This window comes from Streptopelia decaocto, assembly GCF_964273445.1.
Source record: "Streptopelia decaocto genome assembly, chromosome: 4".
NCBI lineage: Eukaryota > Metazoa > Chordata > Aves > Columbiformes > Columbidae > Streptopelia > Streptopelia decaocto.
The window spans coordinates 7,808,239-7,828,007 of NC_138658.1; the positions used below are offsets into that span (position 1 = coordinate 7,808,239).

General features: G+C 43.2%; 1 protein-coding gene across 1 annotated transcript in view; it reads left to right on the forward strand.

The window, feature by feature from the left end:
* The first annotated feature begins 331 nt into the window (after nucleotides 1–331).
* MCUB (mitochondrial calcium uniporter dominant negative subunit beta) overlaps nucleotides 332–19,769 on the forward strand; it is a 41,982-nt gene continuing 22,544 nt past the window's right edge. The window contains exon 1 of the mRNA XM_082051257.1: nucleotides 332–623. Coding sequence (XP_081907383.1) covers nucleotides 513–623 — 111 coding nt within the window. The 5' untranslated portion in view covers nucleotides 332–512. The remainder of the gene's footprint in view (nucleotides 624–19,769) is intronic.

Below are 19,769 nucleotides of genomic sequence, written 5' to 3' on the forward strand. Positions count from 1 at the left end.
CGTGACATTTCTCTGGGGAGCCTGTTCCAGTGTCCACCACCCTCTGGGTGAAGAACCTTTTCCTAATGTCCAACCTAAACCTCCCCTGGCACATCTTCCTGCCATTCCCTCGGGTTCTGTCATTGGCCACTAAAGAGAAGAGTAATTATGATTCCTTTTAACCTCATTTATAAACATGGTTACTGAAATCCGCTGTCGGTTGCAAGAAGCAGAGGACGGGGGACAGCACCTGCATCCCGGGCTCCGCACCGAGGGGACGGCCGCCGGGACACCCGCGCATCCGCCACCGCCCCCGAGCGGGCCGGCGGGAGCTGCCCAGCCCAGCCCCTTCTCTGCGTTCTGGCGGAAAGGAGGAGAGGAAAAACACCCAGAGCCAGCCCGGCCGCCGGAGGAGCCGCCCTCCGCTCGGGCTCGCCCACGACCGGCGGGGAAGCCGGTGCCGCCCGCCCCGCAACGAGCGCGCCCGGAGGCGGCCCGGACCCCGCCGGAGGAGGAGCAGGAGGAGCAGGGCGATGCTGGCGGGGCTGGGGCGGGCGGTGCGGAGCGGCTGGCCGCCGGGCAAGCGGCAGCCCCCGGTGCTGCTGGGCAGGCGGGAGGGCTGCCCGCCGCCCGCACCGCCTCAGGTAAGCGGGGGAGCGGGCGAGTTTCACTGCGGGACGGCGTCGGGAAGCGGCCGAACTTCCCCCACTCGCGGCTGCAGGCGCAGCGCCCGCCCTCCCCGGGGCCGCCCTGAGCCGCGGGGGGACAAAACTCGGGGGAAGTTCAGCGCGGCGTTACCCCGGCCGGGGGGGCTTCCCGGGGCGGCTGCGTGGCGAGCGGCGCGGTGACTCACTCGCCGTTGGCCGGGGCGGAGCCGCAGTAGCGGCCGCGGGGACCGTGTGGCCGCCGGAACGTCCAGCGGGGCCGGGGGGTCTCTCGCAGCTCCGTGGGTTGTCTTGCAGGCGTTTGTGTTGCTTTTCCGCCCCCGAGCTGGTTGGAGAGTAAATAGGTGACTCACGGGCTGCGCTTGTGAAGTGCGAGAAATAAAATGGGAGCGAAAAACAAAAGTTTTCCGTGCGTGCTGTCGGGGAGCTGCCTCGTACGTATGAAAATAAAGGCCACCTGCTTCTGAGCTTCTCTTGGCTTTAAGAAGTCTCAGAGATCTCAGGTTGCCCAGAGAAGCTGTGGATGCCCCATCCCTGGAGATGTTCCAGGCCAGGCTGGACGGGGCTTTGAGAAACCTGGTCTAGGCGAACGTGTCCCTGCCCATGGCAGCGGGTTGGAACTAAGTGATCTTTAGGGTCCTTTACAACCCAAACCATTCTGTGATTCTATTCTATAAGTAGGAAGGATGAAGGAAAACAAGACAAAATTACTTTAATAATAAAGAGCTGCTGGGACATAGGACAATGCAGCTGTAGAGTTCTGAGGCTGCTGGGAAAGGAGACAGTTTACTCCTTTATTATTGTTTTTAGTAATAGAGATGCTATACGTGCTTTCAAACGTTGCTGAGATAGAACACAACAAAACGTTGTCCCTGCATCCGGGGCCCACCCATAGCAAGGAAGTCACTGGGGTGTGCGGTGACATCCACAGACGGGGCACAGGGCGCTCCGGGGCTCCTTAGGGAGCAGCTGGGCTCTCGGAACCTGCGGTGGCAATTGGAGTTGAGGAGTTCTGCAGAATGAACTCTGCGCTTTCTGCTAAGAATTTTTGCACAAACTATTCAAAAGCCCTTTTATAAGGTCCCATGGTATTAATTTGCCCCTCTCCTATTAATGCGAATGGCTCTTTGCTTTGGCATGTGTGTATCTGAGGACATTTAAGAAAGGCATTCAACATAAATATTGTCTTACCCTCCTTAAACTTCTAATGTTCAAACCTGGCGTGCTAAAAACATCTTGTACCTCTCTGAGAGAGTTTACACTGTCATTCAGCACACACTGATTTTACATATTCGGTTTGTCACCTCAAACTTCTCCAAGGTACTGCTTTGCAGACAAGCTTCGTGCTTTTCTAAGGTTCTAAAAATGAGACTGAAAGCTGATAAAGCTTCAAAAAGAGACACCAAAAAGGAGAGGAGGAGGAAAAGCTCTTGCTTTGGCAGTGCTGCCATTAGAAGAAAAAGCAGGTAAATGATCAGCCCCGTTACTTGGTGGGATGAAACATGACAGTGACATGACTCAGGAATTAAATTCTTGCACCAAAGAGATTAAAGGGTGGTATGTTGTAATGTTGAGGAAAATTCTAATTGGGAAAAGTGTTTAATGCAAGATTTTATTTATTTCTTAAGTGGAACTTTTTGGAATTAGTATAAAATGTTCTTTAAATATGTGATCCGTAGTTCTAATATGACCGATAATGGAGCATGCTGACTGGTTTCCCCCTTCCCGTTTTCATCTTTGGGTACATTTCTATTTTGTCACTATGTGTCTGCAGAACAGATCAGGCAGTTAAAGTATTTGTTCTCATAAACATTAAATGAATGCCCTGGAGCTGTAATTTCACTAGTGAAAATAAAAAAATGTCCCAGTTGTTATTGCAGTTGTTTAGCTTTTCATATTTCGCTGTCATGCAGAACATTAGATGATGTACATCTTGTCCAGTGCAAACACTGTTGTGATTATTTGATTTTTATTTTTTCAGCAGCATTTTTTGTTTTAGCTTTTTGTTGATTTTGTTATTGTGTGTGTTGCTATCCTTGCTACTTGCCATTTGGGTGAACAAATACTCTGCGTGTGGCTCTGGAAGGAAAGGTTGGGGTGCTTGTGCAGGGCCGAGAACAGCAGGGCTTGGCAGCTTGTTGCCTTTGCGCTTGGTGTTGTCTGGTGCCATCGTGGGTCACGTTCTTGTGACGGATGCAGGACCATAAATCACTCATTTGTGACAGTTCTCCAGCTTGTTTTGTGCGGTGCTTGGTGTGGGGAATCCTTTTGCCCAAATACCTTTTGGGGCACTGACTGTAGGTTCCATGTGGAACGCTGGAGGTGATACTTGGTGGCCACACAGCGTTGTAGAACATGTCCTTAGTCATTACATACTGTGAGATATGCAGGTATTGAGCAGATGTGTAAGTATGTGGTGTATTTGTGTGCTGTGGTTTGGACTAATAAATAGACTACAATGGCTAATTAGCTGTAATTTCTCTGTAAAAGCAGGGATTGCTGTCCTGAAGAGCTCTATCCTTAATTGTTAGCTTCTCAGCTCCGCATTTAGAGAAGATGCACAACTCTTCTGACTGCTGTGATTAGCTGCTTTGCCTTTGGAGCAGTGCTTATACAAATTCCTCTTAATTGTGTAAAGTTGAGGTTTCTGTTATGTGAGCTTGTTGGTTTTTTTGTTTTGTTTTTTAAGACGTGGCTGGTACTTACGCAGACGCCTAGTTTTTCAAACCAAGCGAAGCATGTTATATTGTGTTCTTTGGACAGGCTTTCTTACTACACATAATTTTGTTCATGAAAGGGTGCAGTTCGTTTTGTTAGAGTCTGGATTTGTAATGCTGCAGTTATTCCGCATGTGGTGAAACCTAAAGGGCTGGCAGCTCTTTCGCTTCCTCTTCACATTTTAACTCCTGCAGCTCTTACTGAAATGCCCTGATTGCCCTTTTCTTTGGGAGGAGAAGCTCCCCTCATTGTATCACAATGGAGAGCAGATGTGTTAACACAGAGCATAAAGTTGCCTCTTTTTTTGGTATATTCATAAACCTTCTTTTTACATGATCCTAGTTAGTTTCTCTGTAGTGCTGACACTGATCTAAAATTACATTGCTTTTTATGGCCATTCATATATGTGAGATTCCCAGGTTAGTCCCTGTTATGGAGACCTGTACCAGCATGCCTACATGGCTGGGGATGGGCAGCAACCATGGAAAATGAAGCCTGGGTTACGCAGTTTCTCTTAGATTAAAACCAGGTTTCTTTACAGTTCCATAGCCCAGTTCGAGCTAAAACTGCGTCTGTCCTGTATGAAGATGCTGGAGTGGCGACATTGTCTCCTGCAAAAGTCAAGACTTGCTTTGAAAAAGTCTGAGTGAGGGAACTAAAATGAGAAAACGTTAATTTTTTAAAAAATGTGAGTTTATTTAACGTTGGTAATTCTGAACGTGTTTCATTTCTATGTGAAGTTCTCTCAGCCTTGTGCCTCTGGAATATATTGTTGAGGGGAAAGACTCTGTCTGAGATGCCAAGATCAAACTGCAATTTGATCTCCCGAGCAAAGGCTTCTGTGAAAAACATTACAGATTTGTTTTCTTCCTTGATTAGGATATCACGTATACTTGTTGTTGAGGGGAATTTTCTTCATAGTTGCAAACTGCAGCCAGTAGGAGAGCCATAGGTTTTGTTTATCTGCAGAAAGCAGAGAGGTGTAACCGTGGTGTTTTGTTTTAGTTTCGTTCATTTTTTTTGGTCGGTTCCCAGTGTAATCCATATCTGTAAAAAAATGTTTCTTTTAATGTTTTCAGCTGATAAATTGTTGTCTGCCCAGTTCTTCAGACTGGCTTGAACTTTCTGCCTGTCCTTCCTGTTAGTTTTTATAGTTATTCTTCTTACTCTCAGATTACCATAATGCTCGAGCATTACACTTATCCAGTTTGTCCTGCACTTTTATACAGTCTTAAAAGCGAGGATCTAAATGTGCCCAAATAGCTACAGGGTAATTTGAAATGTGGGTTTTTTTTCATTTATGTTTTGATTTTGCACCTTTTTCTTTCACTCATACTTGGCTGTTGGGATTTCTCAGACACTCTATCAAAGCACCAACCCCATGACACCCCAGGCAGCTACAGAAAAGTGAATTATCACTGACTGTCTTGTGCGGCTGAATATTTCACATAAATGTGGTTTAAGTCCCTGCTTTGTATCTTCAGCCTACTTGGATCCTTTGGAAATCAAGATCTAATTACAGCCAAAAACTGGGAGTAATTTGTGGCCACTGGGCCTGTTTATTTCTCTGTCTTTGCTTCCCTTTGAAGGCCTTGCACAACAAAAGTTAGCTTGTTGATCCAAGTTTTGTTTTATAAATGGAAACCTTGTGTTTATACTGGTGTATGTCAACAAAAACATACGACCTGTTTGTTTCTGCAAGGACCGATCACTTTTACAAATACTAATTTATAAATGGCTTAGAAAGCCCATTTAGAAGTTCTCCAGCATGGGCTGTAGGAAATGCGCCTGTCTCAGCAAGTTCGTTTATTTAATTTTGATACTGTGTCTATGCCAAAATAACAGGACGGCATTGGGAATGGCTGCTGGCCCTGTGCTGTTGCCTCTTCTCCTCTTGCAGCTGGGACATGGCTATGTTTTCTCTGAGAAACACACTTTTGGGGAGAGATATGATATATAGCACAGAAATTCACCATACTTTGTGCTTCTACGCAGGTTCTGCTCTTCTGCATCTTCTCTCTCCGGTGCCAATTCTATAGTATCTCAGCGGGTTGTGAGATACTCTTGTATGTTCATGTGTAATCATGTGCAAAACACTCATTTCCTTAGAGGTTTAGGAGATTTGTAACAACCAGCTTCACTCAATGTTTGAAAATGTGATCAATAGTGTGACTTGCCAAAATTGTTCATGTTTTTCCAACGGGACAGATGACAGAAACGTGACAAATTGGGATGTTTAGATCAAACTGGTTCTCTTTGCATAGAATATTAGGGTGCTTTTTTTGCCTGCTCTGAATAAACGTCAGTAGATGTGTGTCTCTGGTGTTTGTGTGAATACAAGGATTCCTAAGAAAGAAAGAAAAATAAATAAAAAGAAGGAAAAGAAAGAAAATGCAAGATTGGAAAGAGCACAGTCGTGCTCTTCAAGATCACAGGCTTAAAGCTGGAGCTTTTGTGTGCTCAGTAGAAATGTAAAGGAACCCTAAAACTGAAATCCTGTCTAAAATTGCTATCTATGTACTGTTATACTACATATAACACTTCAGCAAACTTCCCGCATAGCTTTCTCCTGTGATACGGTAGTAATAGGCTGTGCTTCCCAGAGGTTGCAAAGTTACTCCAAATATATGTAACAGGCTTATCACAGAGGAAAATAAAAATGTATGTAACTGCCTGTCACTAACTGTAGCAACATTATTTATTTTATATATTTTTAAAATTTAGAATGAGGATAGGAATACTGATACCGTGAAGTGATAACTGTATGGCAGGGGTGTCAAACTAATTTTCACCGGGGGACACATGTAACTCCTCCTACATTTATACAGTCCTAAAATGACATTCAGCCCTTTGAAGGCAACCGGAAGGCCGATGTGGCCCCCGGTGAAAATGAGTTGGACACCCCTTTTGTGTGGGGTGCTCTGTAGTTAATAAAGTAGATGACAGAAAATGATGTTGTGAATTCATTTGTAGTGGATGCTGTGGTCACACCAACAGTGCTCTAAGCGTGGGCAATTTTTTTGTTGCTCATGGGATGAGGAACATCTCAGCCTGGCACTGTTCCTTCTAGCACTCTGGGCACCCTTACTTTCAGTTTTTGGGTGCCTGTGAAGAGACTAATACTAAACCTCTAGAGGATGTTTGAGAAAATTGCTTTGCAAATGTCTTGGGTGCTCTGAAGATTTGCCACAAATCACTGAAGTGCTGAGCACTTAATGCTGTCTAGTCAGCTTGCTAGTCAGCAGCAAAGCTGAATTTCTCATTGGCAAGGAAGGGAGGTCCCTACAGCCAAGTGAGAGGGCAGTAAGCTCTTCTGAGCCTGGAGGTGTTTCACAATCACTTCTGGGCCTCATTATAATATGGTATTAAGTGCCTGTTAAGGGCATGTAACAGCAGTTCTTGCTCATTTTCTGTTCTCCTTCCCTTTTCCAGAAAGGTGAAAGGGAGAGACAGGTTCTCTGTGTTGCTGCCTTGTACTCCGTCTTGCTGTCAAGATATTGAGTAATAACTTGGTAATTAGGTTTGCATGGGGAAGAGGCGGCTTTTTATAAGGTCAGCGCTGCCACTCTTATGACTCTCACTGTGTCGTTTCTGGTATCCCAAGCTAACCTGAGGAGTCTGACGAACAATTAAATTAAGCTATTTGTTCTGTGAACTTTCATAGGGAGGCTAGGAGGACAGTTTTCAGACGTGCAAATTACTTGCTGTGCTTTTTCCATCCTCAACTGACCCATGAGTCCTGGTTCATCTTGAAATTGCATCCAGTGCGGGTATTTTACATGCTGTCCCCAATATACTTTGTGTTTGCCAGGTGGGCTGTTCTTTAGTTCCTGTGATATGTAGATAATGGCTCAGTCTGTAACAGTACTGCTGTACACCCATTTGTAACTGATACAGCATGTGAGGAACCTGTGGTAGGATCCTGGTGAGGATCGATGGCTTTTGGGGAATGCTTGACCCAAAGTTGTGATTCTCAAGTGCTGGTAAAGTGCAGATCTAGATTCTGGAGGTCACGTCCATCAGTAGTAAAATGAATCCCCCGTGTGAGAATCACTCTCCTGCTGTAACACAACAGCTGAAGAAGGGAAGAGAAATTCACAAGGAGCATTGGTCGGATGCCTGCTGCTAAAGTTGTAACTTCTGTAGCCCCTAAGCCAGTTCTTCTTCATGCAAGAGGGGCTGGCAGGGCTAAGTGGCCTAACACTATGTACCAAAGTGTCAGCAGTCAGTGCGTGGATCAACAAATAGCTTTGTGCTTGTGTGATGGTGACTGCTGAGCACAACCTCCCCTTCCTGGTGAGGAAACAGTCAGTGTTCCCTCAAACTGAAATGCTAGAAAGGTGTTTACTGTAAAAGTGGGAAATATATACCTTTTAAAAGCTGCATTTATCATGATGAGCACAGGCAGTGCATCTTCAAAAGGACAGAAAAATTGTGTACATTATACACAGGCAAGATATCATTACTTTTTTTTTTAAATTTCAGATAAACAATTTTGAAGCAGTTATCTTCACATTTACCATCTGGTCATTTTAGATCAAAAGTACTTCAGTCTTCACATTCTAGCCTAGATGGAGAGAAATAAATTGTCTTCTTTTAAGAAACATTTTATCTGCAAAGTAGGCAGCAATTTCATCTTTCCAGTATCTCCCCATTGGTACTTGACAGTATAGTGAGAGACTCCAAAGTTGATTTAGACATCACAAAAGCATCTTTAAATGTCTTGTATGTTTGCCAGAGTGGAGGAGAAATTACATTGCTCTTCTTTCTGGCAAATCAAACTTAATACATCATGAGGAGATTGCTTTGGTCAGAGTGCCACGGTAGGGAAGAGATGAGTGCTCTCCAAGTACAGTGCTGTCGTCTCTTTTACTTGAAGCGCTTATGCTGTACTGTTCACAGAACAATGTTCCTATGGTTTTGTTTGAGCTTTCTTTTTTCTAGGGCCTGACCTGACCTCTGTACCTTCTTATGCAAACTATTCATCTTTTGATATTCTGTAGTTGCTTTTTGAACCAGCCTCTGCCTGTGACAGCACTGCTGTGAACATATTCATGGTGCTGTCTGTGGAAGACTGACTTTTAAAATAAAACATATCCCTCACCTTTAGTTTTAAATAGAAATATGAAGGTACCAGGCCCCTGAGATGTAGCAGCATCTTCGCTCCCAGGGACCTCTGTGGCCCTGGCTGCTCCTTGTTTGGCCCCTCTAGGCTGGAGTCTCTTGTGATACGTGGTCACAACAGGGTTCCTGACCCAAGGAGCCAACTTAACACCAGTGTGGGGCTGCAGTTGGGGCACCTCTGAGAGCTGCAGTGATGGGGACAGAGGGAGGGCTGGTGCAGTGATGGGCCCATGGCCAGGCTGAGAGAGACAGGCTGGGTGCTCAGGTGATGGTTCAGCTGGGAACGGGACAGATTTTGGCTAGCCTGAGGTGTGTGGTTGAATGCCTTAGCAAATAATCAAGTTTTAAGTTAATTGCAATGAATTAAGATGGATTAAAGTATCTAAAAGCGTTTGAGAAGATGGCAAACCCACCGCATAACCGTAAAGTAGTTCAGCTTCCTTTTCTGCAGATACTGTATGTCTGCCATACCCTAAACAAAGGAAAAAGCTGAAAGAAGTGTTTGCAAACAGCAAAATGAAAACAATGACAAAAATATAAGCCCAGTGGAAGAAACACATCTGTAATAAAATAAATACTATGTGAGAAGTTGAAGTTAATGGTCTTGCTGTCCTGAATGCTGTATCCTGAGCTAGCAATTCTGAATCAACTGAGTGTTGGAACTCCAGGATCTTGATCAATGGCTCAGTTAAATACTTGATGCTGTTAACATAAATACAGTTGTGAAAGATGACTGCCATTAAGTTTCAACTATTTAATCATAAAAGCTGTGTATCTGATTTGTGTATCTTACATGTTTTAAGTAAATGACAAGGCTGGAAGTTTATCTTAGCTTCTCAGTGGACCAGCTTCAGTTTACCCGCCCTTCCCCACCCCTGCCCCAAGCTTTTAAGAATTTTAAAATTCTAGCTAAAACTACCAAGAAGTTGTTGACAACTCACGAGCTTCTTAAAAGACAACAACAGTTTTTTAAAGTTTACACTGAGCTTGTGAATTGACAGAAGTAAGGGAGATGAATTCCCAGCTCTATAAATAATACTGTTTTTTTCAGAGCACTGCTCATGGTAATATTTTTAACCAAAGGCAGGAAGTCTCTTAAATTTGGGGAAGGAGTGAGTGGAGACACAGTAATTGGTGATCTTGAGCAATGTTTTCTTCTGCTGCTGCCAGAGGCAAGAGAGTGAGTGTCTCCTCTGCCTTCCTCTGCTTTAATTTGACTACTGGATGGCCCTGAATTATGTCTGAACAGCAAAACTTAATCAAGTCCTTGGAGCTCTTTTGAGAGGAACTTTTGTGCTTGGTAACCAGCTGGCACGATTCAACCCTATGCTGTGCGTGTGTTAGATGGGACTTTGCTTGTAGCGTAGACGGTCTGTTTTAATCTTACTGGTGATATCCTGGATTCCTAGAGGCGCCTTCCCAAAGGCTGCTTTTAAATGAATCCTGAACTATTCAGGCATCATGTTACTTGTGTTTCTGGCACGTTTTGGCAGTTTGCTTGTGGCTTTGGAAAAAATTATGAAGCTATAATTTGTTCCCTGTAATATCCCAAAGCGTAATCCTTGCTAATGCTGCAACACGAAGAGACCATCAAGGTTCAGAATGGGGAGGATCCTGGGGGTTTTGCCCTCAGTTGACTTGGGAGATGACTTGCTGCAGAATGAGCTTCAACTCATTTAAACCATGAAAAATCTAATGATCTTGAGACATGATTCCTCCCAGAATTTATTCCCAGGCATTGGCACCACAGCAGCATCTTTTATGTTGCAGTCAGTTCTGACTGGTACAGTTTCTCAGCAAGCTGCAATGACTTTCAGTCAAAAGGAGTTTCTTGCAAGTCAGGTAACACTTATTTTTTGCAGAGCTGGAGCTCATCCCATTTTAATCTGTTGGTTGTGAAAGCATTCTCGAGTATTTATTGTAGTAATTTTGAATAACATTATTTATCTGAAGTCATGAAGTTTGACATGCTGTAGAGTATGAAACGATAGTTCATGTTTAGGTCTGTGTATTTGTGGGGAACTCAGCTCAAATCCGACTGTATTTCTTCCTCATAACGAAGCAACAGACAGTCTGAGTGCATGGCTGATCCCATTTTCTCCATTTCGGTAAGGAGGGTGGTGAGTTGCTAGTCCTGGGTATCTGCATTGCATATTGCAGATGGTCTTGGATGCAGATTGGGCTCTGTGGGCATCATTATGCTTTTCACTGTGGCTCGTTCTGAGTGGGCTGCTCCATCCAGAAAACACTGTCCATATGGAGAGAGTCGCTGGGAGCCTGGAAGCAGCATGTAGCTGCTCAGTGTGTTGGTGCACCTGAACCAGAAAGCCCTTCGCTATTGTGTGGTGTGTATCTGGTGTGCACCTTGGCACCGGGTCGGGGAGAGAGCGGTGATGCTTGTTTTGGGTTCTTGCTTCAGGATGTAGCTTTGTGTCCGAGTGTCAAAACCAAAAAAAATCCTTGACCAAAGTAAGTTATAGGGTACAGAAGACTTTTTCCCTCTATATTTCTATAAATGAATGTCCTCGGTGTCCACTTCAGTCATTTGACAGCCTGCAGTCCTTGAATATTTTGTGTGTGCATTGTTTTTAATGTCTAACTTCTTGCAAACGTTAGGCACTTGTTTTCTAAACAAAATATTGTGGTTCCATGTTCTTGCCTTCCACTGAGATTTGAGCCTTTGAGACGTATTTGAATAGTGGTTTTTTTTCCAAGCTCTTTCATAGTCAAGGGATAATACATTATATTTAAAAAACCTGAGATTCTTATCCTATAGACAATCAATTATCTGAAAAAGAATAGCACAAGGATTGGGAGCATGTGCATGGATGTGAGTAGCTGATGAATATGTTTTGCTGTCTGGGATTGGACTTTTTTTTAAACTTGGTCAGCAGTATTGACCTAAGTTAAAGATTGACTCAACTGAATGTGAAGGGTGTTGTTTCAGAAGGGAAGGGGTTTCAGCATCAAATTGATTTCCCAAACAAAGGAAGTCTGATCACTTCCTTGGTAATGTTTCAAGTATTTTCTGGCAGAGTAGTTTTCGGTCTCATTCAAAAACTAAAAATACTTTCAACTTTATTGTTCGGCCTCTCCTGTATAATGTCAGTTAATCTGTACTAGCATGATTTAACACAAAGTAGCTTGAGCAGACATTGTTTTGTTAGTAGAATTTACAAACTCAGCTTGAATTAAAGATGTACTAGTCAGGGCACTACTTGTGCCGGTAAAGCTCTATCTGCAGTAGGAATTCTGCCTTTGGAAACATGTAACGTACGGTGATATTTCCAAAGTCCTAGAGTTGGTGAAAGCCGAGGAACTGGTGTTAATCCTAGTTTAAGATCTTTGAAGGAAAAAGAATGAGTGCACTTATTTGCCTGTTTTGCATATATGAGATGTTTCTATACTGGGAGGCTTTGTTAGTATAAATATACTACAAATATATGGGTTTTTTTGTGGACACTTTGGTAAACAGGAGACATAGTCTTTATAACCACAGTTTTTGCATTTAATTTACAGCACTTACTAGTCATCTGTTTTCTGTTTGAAAGTTCCAAGCTTAGAATACTTAGAATAACATGCTGTCATAATATTCATATGCTTTTGCATATAGTTTAGGGTAGGGTATTTAAAAGAATAGTAAATGATATGAGGAGTGTTGCTCTGATAAACATACAGAGAAGTCTCAATATCTAGCTGTGTAATTGCCATTAGATTTTGCTGTTGCTTGATCATTTTCTGTATTGCAGCTCATAGCTTTGGTAATTAATGGGGAAGAAATGTTGAATGGATTTTTTTTTTAATTGATGTTTCCTGAGGATAGCTAAATCAATAAGCTCTTTTTAATGTTGACAGTGCCTTAGCAGAGCTAATGTGAAAACATTTAAAAAATATATAACTCCATCTTTAAGATCTTAATTATAGTGAGGCAAGAGCTAAATCCAGTGTTGAGCCAGCCGGACACTAATCACATCTATCTGGTGATGCTGTGAGTCGAGGTGAGCAGCTTGTCAAGAAAAACACGTCAAACTGTCTTTTTCTTTGCTAAAGCAGAGGTTAAGCAAGCTGATGGGTACTCAGTGGAAGCCAGAGGTGCTGTCTCTCAAGGAAGCGAGATGCTGCCAGCCAGTTAATTGGGGATATCTTGCCTCCAAGTGAGGCAGTGACCCTGTTTCTGTTCAGCGTAGAGCTCTGCGGGAGTCAGGAGCTGGGAGCTGATGGCTCAGCACATGGGGACACTGGTGCTGTGCCAGCGTCGGCTGCAGCATTAGCCACAGCGCGTCATTTCACACCAGCACCGTGGGATGCTGAGCTCTCCTTTGCAGCAAGGACAGAGGCCAACCTGGAAGCTGCTTTTTCTCGGCCACTGCCAAACGCAACATAATAGTCTGGGGTTTTGCTACCGATGTTGAAGTAAATTTAATTCATGCTAATAAAATGCCTGCAGAGTGAGTCCTGCATTCTTAGTGGAACACGGAAGTGAAATAGCTGGTGTAATATTGAGATCAGCTGCTTGCTTTGGATCCAAAGGTATATTTGGGAGTGCAGTCCTGGCATTACTCTTCTAAAGGTGCCGGTGACAGCTGAGACTGAGTTACAGAAATAAATGATGTTCTAAATTCTCATTAAAAAAAAAAAGTTCTGCTGAAAACAGTCTAACTGGGGGGTTTTGCTGCAAGTCAGAGAAATGAATGGAAGCTGTTTTGTCCTATCTTTGCAGTGGCATCTAAAAGACATAAAAATAAATTGCAGTGTTGCTTGGACCCACAGATGTGTCCAGAGCTGCACTTCAGATTGGTCCTTTGGGTCTGATGTCTCTGTAGCATTTTAATCAATATGAACGTACTTCATTTTCTTAGCAAATAGGTGTACAGGTTGGGACCCTGTAACTGCAGGTCTTGGGATCTTTAGGTAGTGCCTGTTCTTTGCCGTGAGCTGCTCTGGTGACCCCCTTTCGGTTTTGAATGCTGACAGGAGGAGCAGAGCTTTAGAGGATTCAGGTGACTCTTTTTCCTAGGGAGATCTGAACGTGCGAGATACCGTAAGTATAATTTCAACAGGCTCAAGATATAAGGAAAGAGGAAAAGCAGAGGGAGAAGTGGTGGTTGTGTAACTCCAGCCGCTCCCTCCCTCAAACTGCCCAGGGCAGGAGGTGCTGAGGTGCTCTACTCCTTGCCATGGGGAGCTGTGGACACTCACTGTGTATCTGCAACGGACCAGGACTCATCCTGCATCCTCAGAAGGGTGCAATGATTGGAGCTGCCCTGTGCTTGCTGCTGACCTTTCCCTGTAGGCGCTGGGGCCTGGAATTGGCCGAGGACTTTTTCCATCCCATCCCTTCCCTGGCTAGGTCTGTACCCATCTGGAGAACAGTTGGTCTGTAGCTGTGAAATGCCACCCCCCTGTCTCCTCCAAAGAATTTTAGAGACTAAGAATTGTTCTCTCCCCCTGCTAATAGTTGAGAAAAGAGCAAGTTTTTCTAATTTGTGAAGCTGAAGCTCAGAAAGCAACAAGTGTAGAGCAAACATTCAGATGTTTCCTTATCTGAACAGGTAAGAGGAGTGACTGAAGTTCATCTCAGATTAAATGCTGTCGTAATTTATTAGTAGGATCCATTCACATCCTGGAGGAGGAGTACGCTCATATTGCTAAATATGATACGCTATCAGCTTCAGGCCCTGGGGGAAGATGAAAGCATGGTGCTGAAGCAGGGTTAAGGAGAATCAAGCTGAGGAGTATGTTGTCATGATTCTAGTTGAATATTTACCAGAAGCAGACTGCTCGTAGAGTCTTGTTTTTCTTTAACTATCGGTGTATTATAAGGTAATAAACCATGCAGAGGTCATAGTGCTCTGGGGAAACAGCTGTAAAGGGTCCTGGCTATTGAGCAAGGACATGTCTGGTTCCTTAAAAAAAATAAACTAGAATATATTGAGTATTTGTTGAGAGTGACTGGAAAACAAGTTTCTGCTTGAGCTGTAGAGTTGGTGTAGCACAGCGTCAGGGAATATTCTGCCTCTCAGTTCATTTCTGCGAGTATCAGGATGGGGGTGGCTGTTAAAGTGAACAGGAATTTAGTGGTTTGATGGGGTCAGATTTTGCTGTTTATCAACTGCAAGTTCAGTAGCCAATCTTATCTCTCTTTAACCTGCTGTTTGTAAAGGAAGGAGACTTCAAGCCTGCGGTCCCAGTCGCAATGTATGTTAGCATTCTGTCAATCAGTGCAGCAATTATGCAAGGTCTCACACCTTTCCTTATAATAAATCACTTTTGCAGGCATGGTCATGAGTTTGCTGGCTTGATTTGGTGTTGTCCTTCTTCACAGCCCACTTCATGCTCACCCTGGTTTCTCCCTCTGGACTGAAATCCTTAATGCTCCTGCAAAGGTCCAGAATCCGTGTTACATGGAAGGGGAAGAGCAGCAGCGGTATGGCAAGGCCTGCAGTGTCCTAACACAGCTGCTAACATCACCCTGCAGCTGCTGCTGATTATTATTACCATTGTAGAAATGTAAATTTGCAGTCACTTGATATTCTGTTTTACTAGGCACCATCTCAGTGCTAGACAAACGAAAATAAGCAAACGTGTAATACCTTTGTTGTGCTCCTCCCCATCTCCCTGGGAGGAAACCCACTGAATTTTGGCACTCCTGAAAAAAGGTTTTAATGATGAGGAGACCATGTGAATATGCTAGGATAGTAGGAAAGACCAGTGTAATTTTGTGGTGCATGTGTGGAAGGAATCATTTGAGGGGACAAGAGAAATGAGAGCCCTGGTATGACAGTACCTGAAATATTATATTAGGCTTCAGTGTCCCTATTACCATAAAGATATTGATCGCTGAAGGGAACTCAAAAGTAGTGTAAATGGGTAGAAGCTGTAGAGATTCATTTATGAGGAAAAAAATTAAAAATTAAATATGTATAACTTGCTGAAGCAGTGACTAAAAGGATTCATAAATCTGACACGCATGAGAGGTGCAAGCACAGAGAAAATAACTATGTGTGTAGTTGGGGATAAGGCTGAACTGGAAGCTTTGAGTATCCTACCTGTGACTTCCTGAGAGTGAAATGATCTGAGCTATTAAATGCTCTGCTTTGGGAGGGGACAGGAGTTCATTACTTGGTGTTCACAGAGCTACGCTAGACAGAGATCTAATAAATACGTAGTAAGAAAAACCCTGCCATGCTGTCTTGGGTCCTACAGACAAATGTGGATTTAGAAACCTGACAAACTCCTCACTCTCTTCTCATCCTTGAAAACCAGGTTGAGGGGAGGAGAGTGATACAGTCCTTTTGGTTCTTAAATTTACAGGACAAAGTACCCTGTAAATTGAACTTTATTTAATGAGCTCTTTAGGAGAGAAAACAAATGAACATGACAAGAGCTCAGTCCCCTTTGTACAGACTAGTCTAACATGTGAATTCACTAATTCATCACTTAATTCAAGAGGGTTCTGACTCCCAAGTTTTCTGATTCATAACTTGTGCTCCCATGAGCAAAGCAGTGGTAACAACCTCTCCTACTTTGCCTGGGACTTGTTCTTAGATCTTTGCTGCTTTTACTTGGGATTTCCCTTTGAGAATGTTCCAGTCACATTTTCTGCTACTTATGGTCCCTGAAGCATCACACAAGTCTGCCCTAAACAGGGCAGAGTCTAAAGTAGGGCTGGCTGTTGTTCATCTGCTGTGTGCCACACTGTTGCTTTGCCTTGTTGCAGCTATTTTCTGTGTTTAGCAAAATAGCTGAAGGCTATGAAATAGGATCTCCTAAAACCAAGTTGCTGAGTGTACATGTGATCTTTGCAGTGGTAGTTGTGAGACAAAGCAGCATCATGGTGTGACAAGGACATCAAGCTGTTGTACTTTGTGAAACCTACATTGAATGCAGTTGTATTTTGCTCTTTCAAAGAGAAGACATGTTCTGTGGAAGGGAATGGAAGCATTCTTGTTCTCATTCCCCCAGGGGCACCCCTAAGGGATGTGCCCACCCACAGTTGCGGGGGGATATTGAGCTAGCTGGACTCTTGTCTGGACTGCGATGGACACCTGTAGGGTCTGAGATCAGGTCTTGGTTTCACTCTGGTTCTTCATTCTGACACCTGATCTGCTATGCCCCCAAAATACATGTAGCAGATGGGGCGGCACCCTCAAAAAAACAAGGCCTTTTGTTCAAAAATTAATTAAATCAATGAAAAACATGCAGTTATGAAAAAAGTAAGATTTAGACATTACAGATTTAAAATTAAAAAGTTGTAGGTGGATAGTTTACTGTTTATCTTAGTAAGGTTTTTTTTCTGCTGAGTCCTAGAACAGGAAAGCTCATGGTGCTCTTTCATACGTGATGCAGAGATGGTACTTTGATACACAGGTTTTGTTCTTTGCTCCACCATATGCTTTGTGTATTACTTTCAGCAAATCACTTAAACTGTGTTCTTTTTCAGTCTGGATAAAGAAGTAATTGTACTTCCATGCCTGCAGCAGTTGTCTCAGGATCAGAGACAGAGATGCTCAATTACAGGGTGAAGAAGAGACTTATAATCAAATTAGCTGTAAGTGCTCTGAAATATAAGAACCTGTTTCCTGCCTCCAACCTTTCCCGCTTTTCCAAAGCAATTAAAACAAAAAAATAAAATCTTTGGGCAGGCTCCCTGATTTGTTGTTGAGCAGTGAATACTGACAGCTGTTATATTCTGGGATGAGGTGCTCTTTGCTGTCTATGCCTGAACACCCAGCAGTTGAAAATAAAACACTGGGAATGATTAAGATGCAGAGTGTTCATTCTATTTTGTATTTAGGAAGCCGCTGTGATTAGGATGCCAAGTGCGTAGGGCCAGGTTGTTGAAGTGGGGGGCATCCTTCGGGGGATATGAGGTGAGATGCTGCAAAGGGCTGTCTTGGGGCACCCCCTTCTCCTTGATTGGCAGGTGTCAGTCATCTCCTGACTCTCATAGCCTAAAAGTGCAGGATGTATCGGAGCAGCTGTTTCTTGGACATTGGCTGTAGTGAGAAAGGAGCATGACATTCTTTCCATGATAGGGACTAAATGGTAATGTGAACTGAAGCTAACGATGTGGTGTAAAGAGGCAGCACCTCACAGAGACGGAGGAATTCTGCAGCCCTGTAAGACTTCTTGCTGTTGTTTCCAGTTTAATTTTCAGAAAGCTCTTGTTCTTTCCTAAATTGGAGCTGGTTTGTTATTATTTAAATGCAGCTGGCCCTTGAAGGGTTGAACTCATGAAGCACGTTGTTAATTTAATCAGATAGTTAACAATTACTTTATAAAATCCCAATGAATTAACATAGCACAAAGTAAGTACAGGTTTTCAGCACTTTGACTCATGTATGTTATTGGCTACTGGGGCCTGGCTAAATCTTCGTGCTGCGAGCTGATGGATGTTGTCGGTAGTTGTTCCAGTTCAGTCATCAGTGAAATGTTCACAGATTTACAGTCAGCTTAGAAATGAAGCTGTCAAAACAACCCACCTGATAATGATAAAGAAGTAGCTATCAGAGAAGTGGCAGGCGCTTCCAGGATGAAGTGTTTCGCTTCAGAAATTTCAGCACCATTTGCTTTTGATATCATTTCCAAGAAATGCATAAATAGAAATTCTTATTCGTGGTGTTTTTAAGGTTGTTGAAATGTCCAGAGTTGTCATCTGGCTATTGTTTGGAGTGGGTTTTGACTATTTCTCCTTGTGAAGGAAGAAAGAAAGAGGAAATTGATGAATGACTTCCTATGTGGGATGTAAAAAAAATACACAGTGGTGGATTAATTTATACAGCTTAACTGCCTGGCCGCATTGTGTGCAGGCAAGTCCTTGAAGCTTATTGTTTTTAAGTTTCCAAATGAGACTTTCTTATTAGTGTTGGTTAAGTACCATGGCGCTGGTGCAGGATGCAAGATTAAGGTATGTAAGAGTTGTGGATAGAAAAGCAGCGAGTCTCTGGTGCCATAGCTTGGTGTTAGGATGATGATCACGTCTGCTCTGCTGAGCTCCCCTCTGGTAGAATTAAACAGTACAGAAAATGCAAACATTATTGCTGAAAACAGCTCTACAGCTAATGTACTTCAACTTTGTACCTGCAACATACTGTGAGAGTTTGAGCCATTTTATAGCTACAGCAATCCCTTTCCCTCCTCTGTGTACTTGGTTTTTGCTGAACGTTTTGTTAAACCTACAGGTGGTTTGGATTCACTCTTTGGAATAGGAGGAAGTGGGATTTCCCTTACTGAAATTAACATGGGGGATGAAGTGGGATTTCCCTTACTGAAATTAACATGGGGGATGAAGTGGGATTTCCCTTACTGAAATTAACATGGGGGATGAAGTGGGATTTCCCTTACTGAAATTAACATGGGAGAGGTAGTTGGTTATCACACTTTCTCTGAAATATCTGCTTTGTGTTCGGCTGAGCCATGGCCTATTCCTCCCTGGGGGTGTTACTTTGCATCTCTCTTCCATTCACCCTCCGATTTTTCCATCCACCATGCAAGAACATAATAACCATGAGACCTCGACCATCTCTCAAGGTCTGAGTTGAAATTTGTTGGCAGGTTCAGAAGCTCTTAGGGTAAGGAGAACAGGCAACTCTCCGACAGGAGCATTGCTTCCTTACGACCTCTTTACATGGAGGTAAAATCATGCTGATTTTAGAAGAAAACTTCCTTAGCCAGAGGTGGTTTTGTTTGTTTTAAGTCTCATAGGCAGTGAGGACAGTCTGTTTTGCTCAGAGTGGCAGCATGTTGGTGAAACAGAACAGATGGCAAGTGGAAATATTTGTAATTCTATGTTTCAGTTATTTTCTTCCTTTCGTAAATGTATTTGTTACTGTTTGGACCACTTTGGTCAGGTGGATTTGGGTGAGTGCTGGGATATGTGATGGGTCTCTCCCCCTATGCAGCTGTTCAGAAAAAATGTGTTGCGGCTTAGGCTGAGCTTTGTGCAGAAATTGCCATGCTCTATCATGCAAGACATCAGATAGGATATTGATCTCTCTGGTCTGTTCCCTCCTTAATATCTCTGGGTGTGTTTTCTGATCTGTACTGTTGCTGGTTTGGTTCCCCAGCCATTTTTAATAACTGAACTGGATAGGAAAAAAAAACCCAAACAACAACAAACCAAACAAAAAGCCACTAAGGCTTTTAGTCTTCTCCTTTCTATATGATGCAGTCACCTATAAAAAAGTCCAGTAAACAGTGAAGTATGGAAATGCTCTTATATCAAAATACGTACAGGGCTAAACAGAGCAAGAGTTCAGGGAGTTTGTCTTGTTTGAGAGC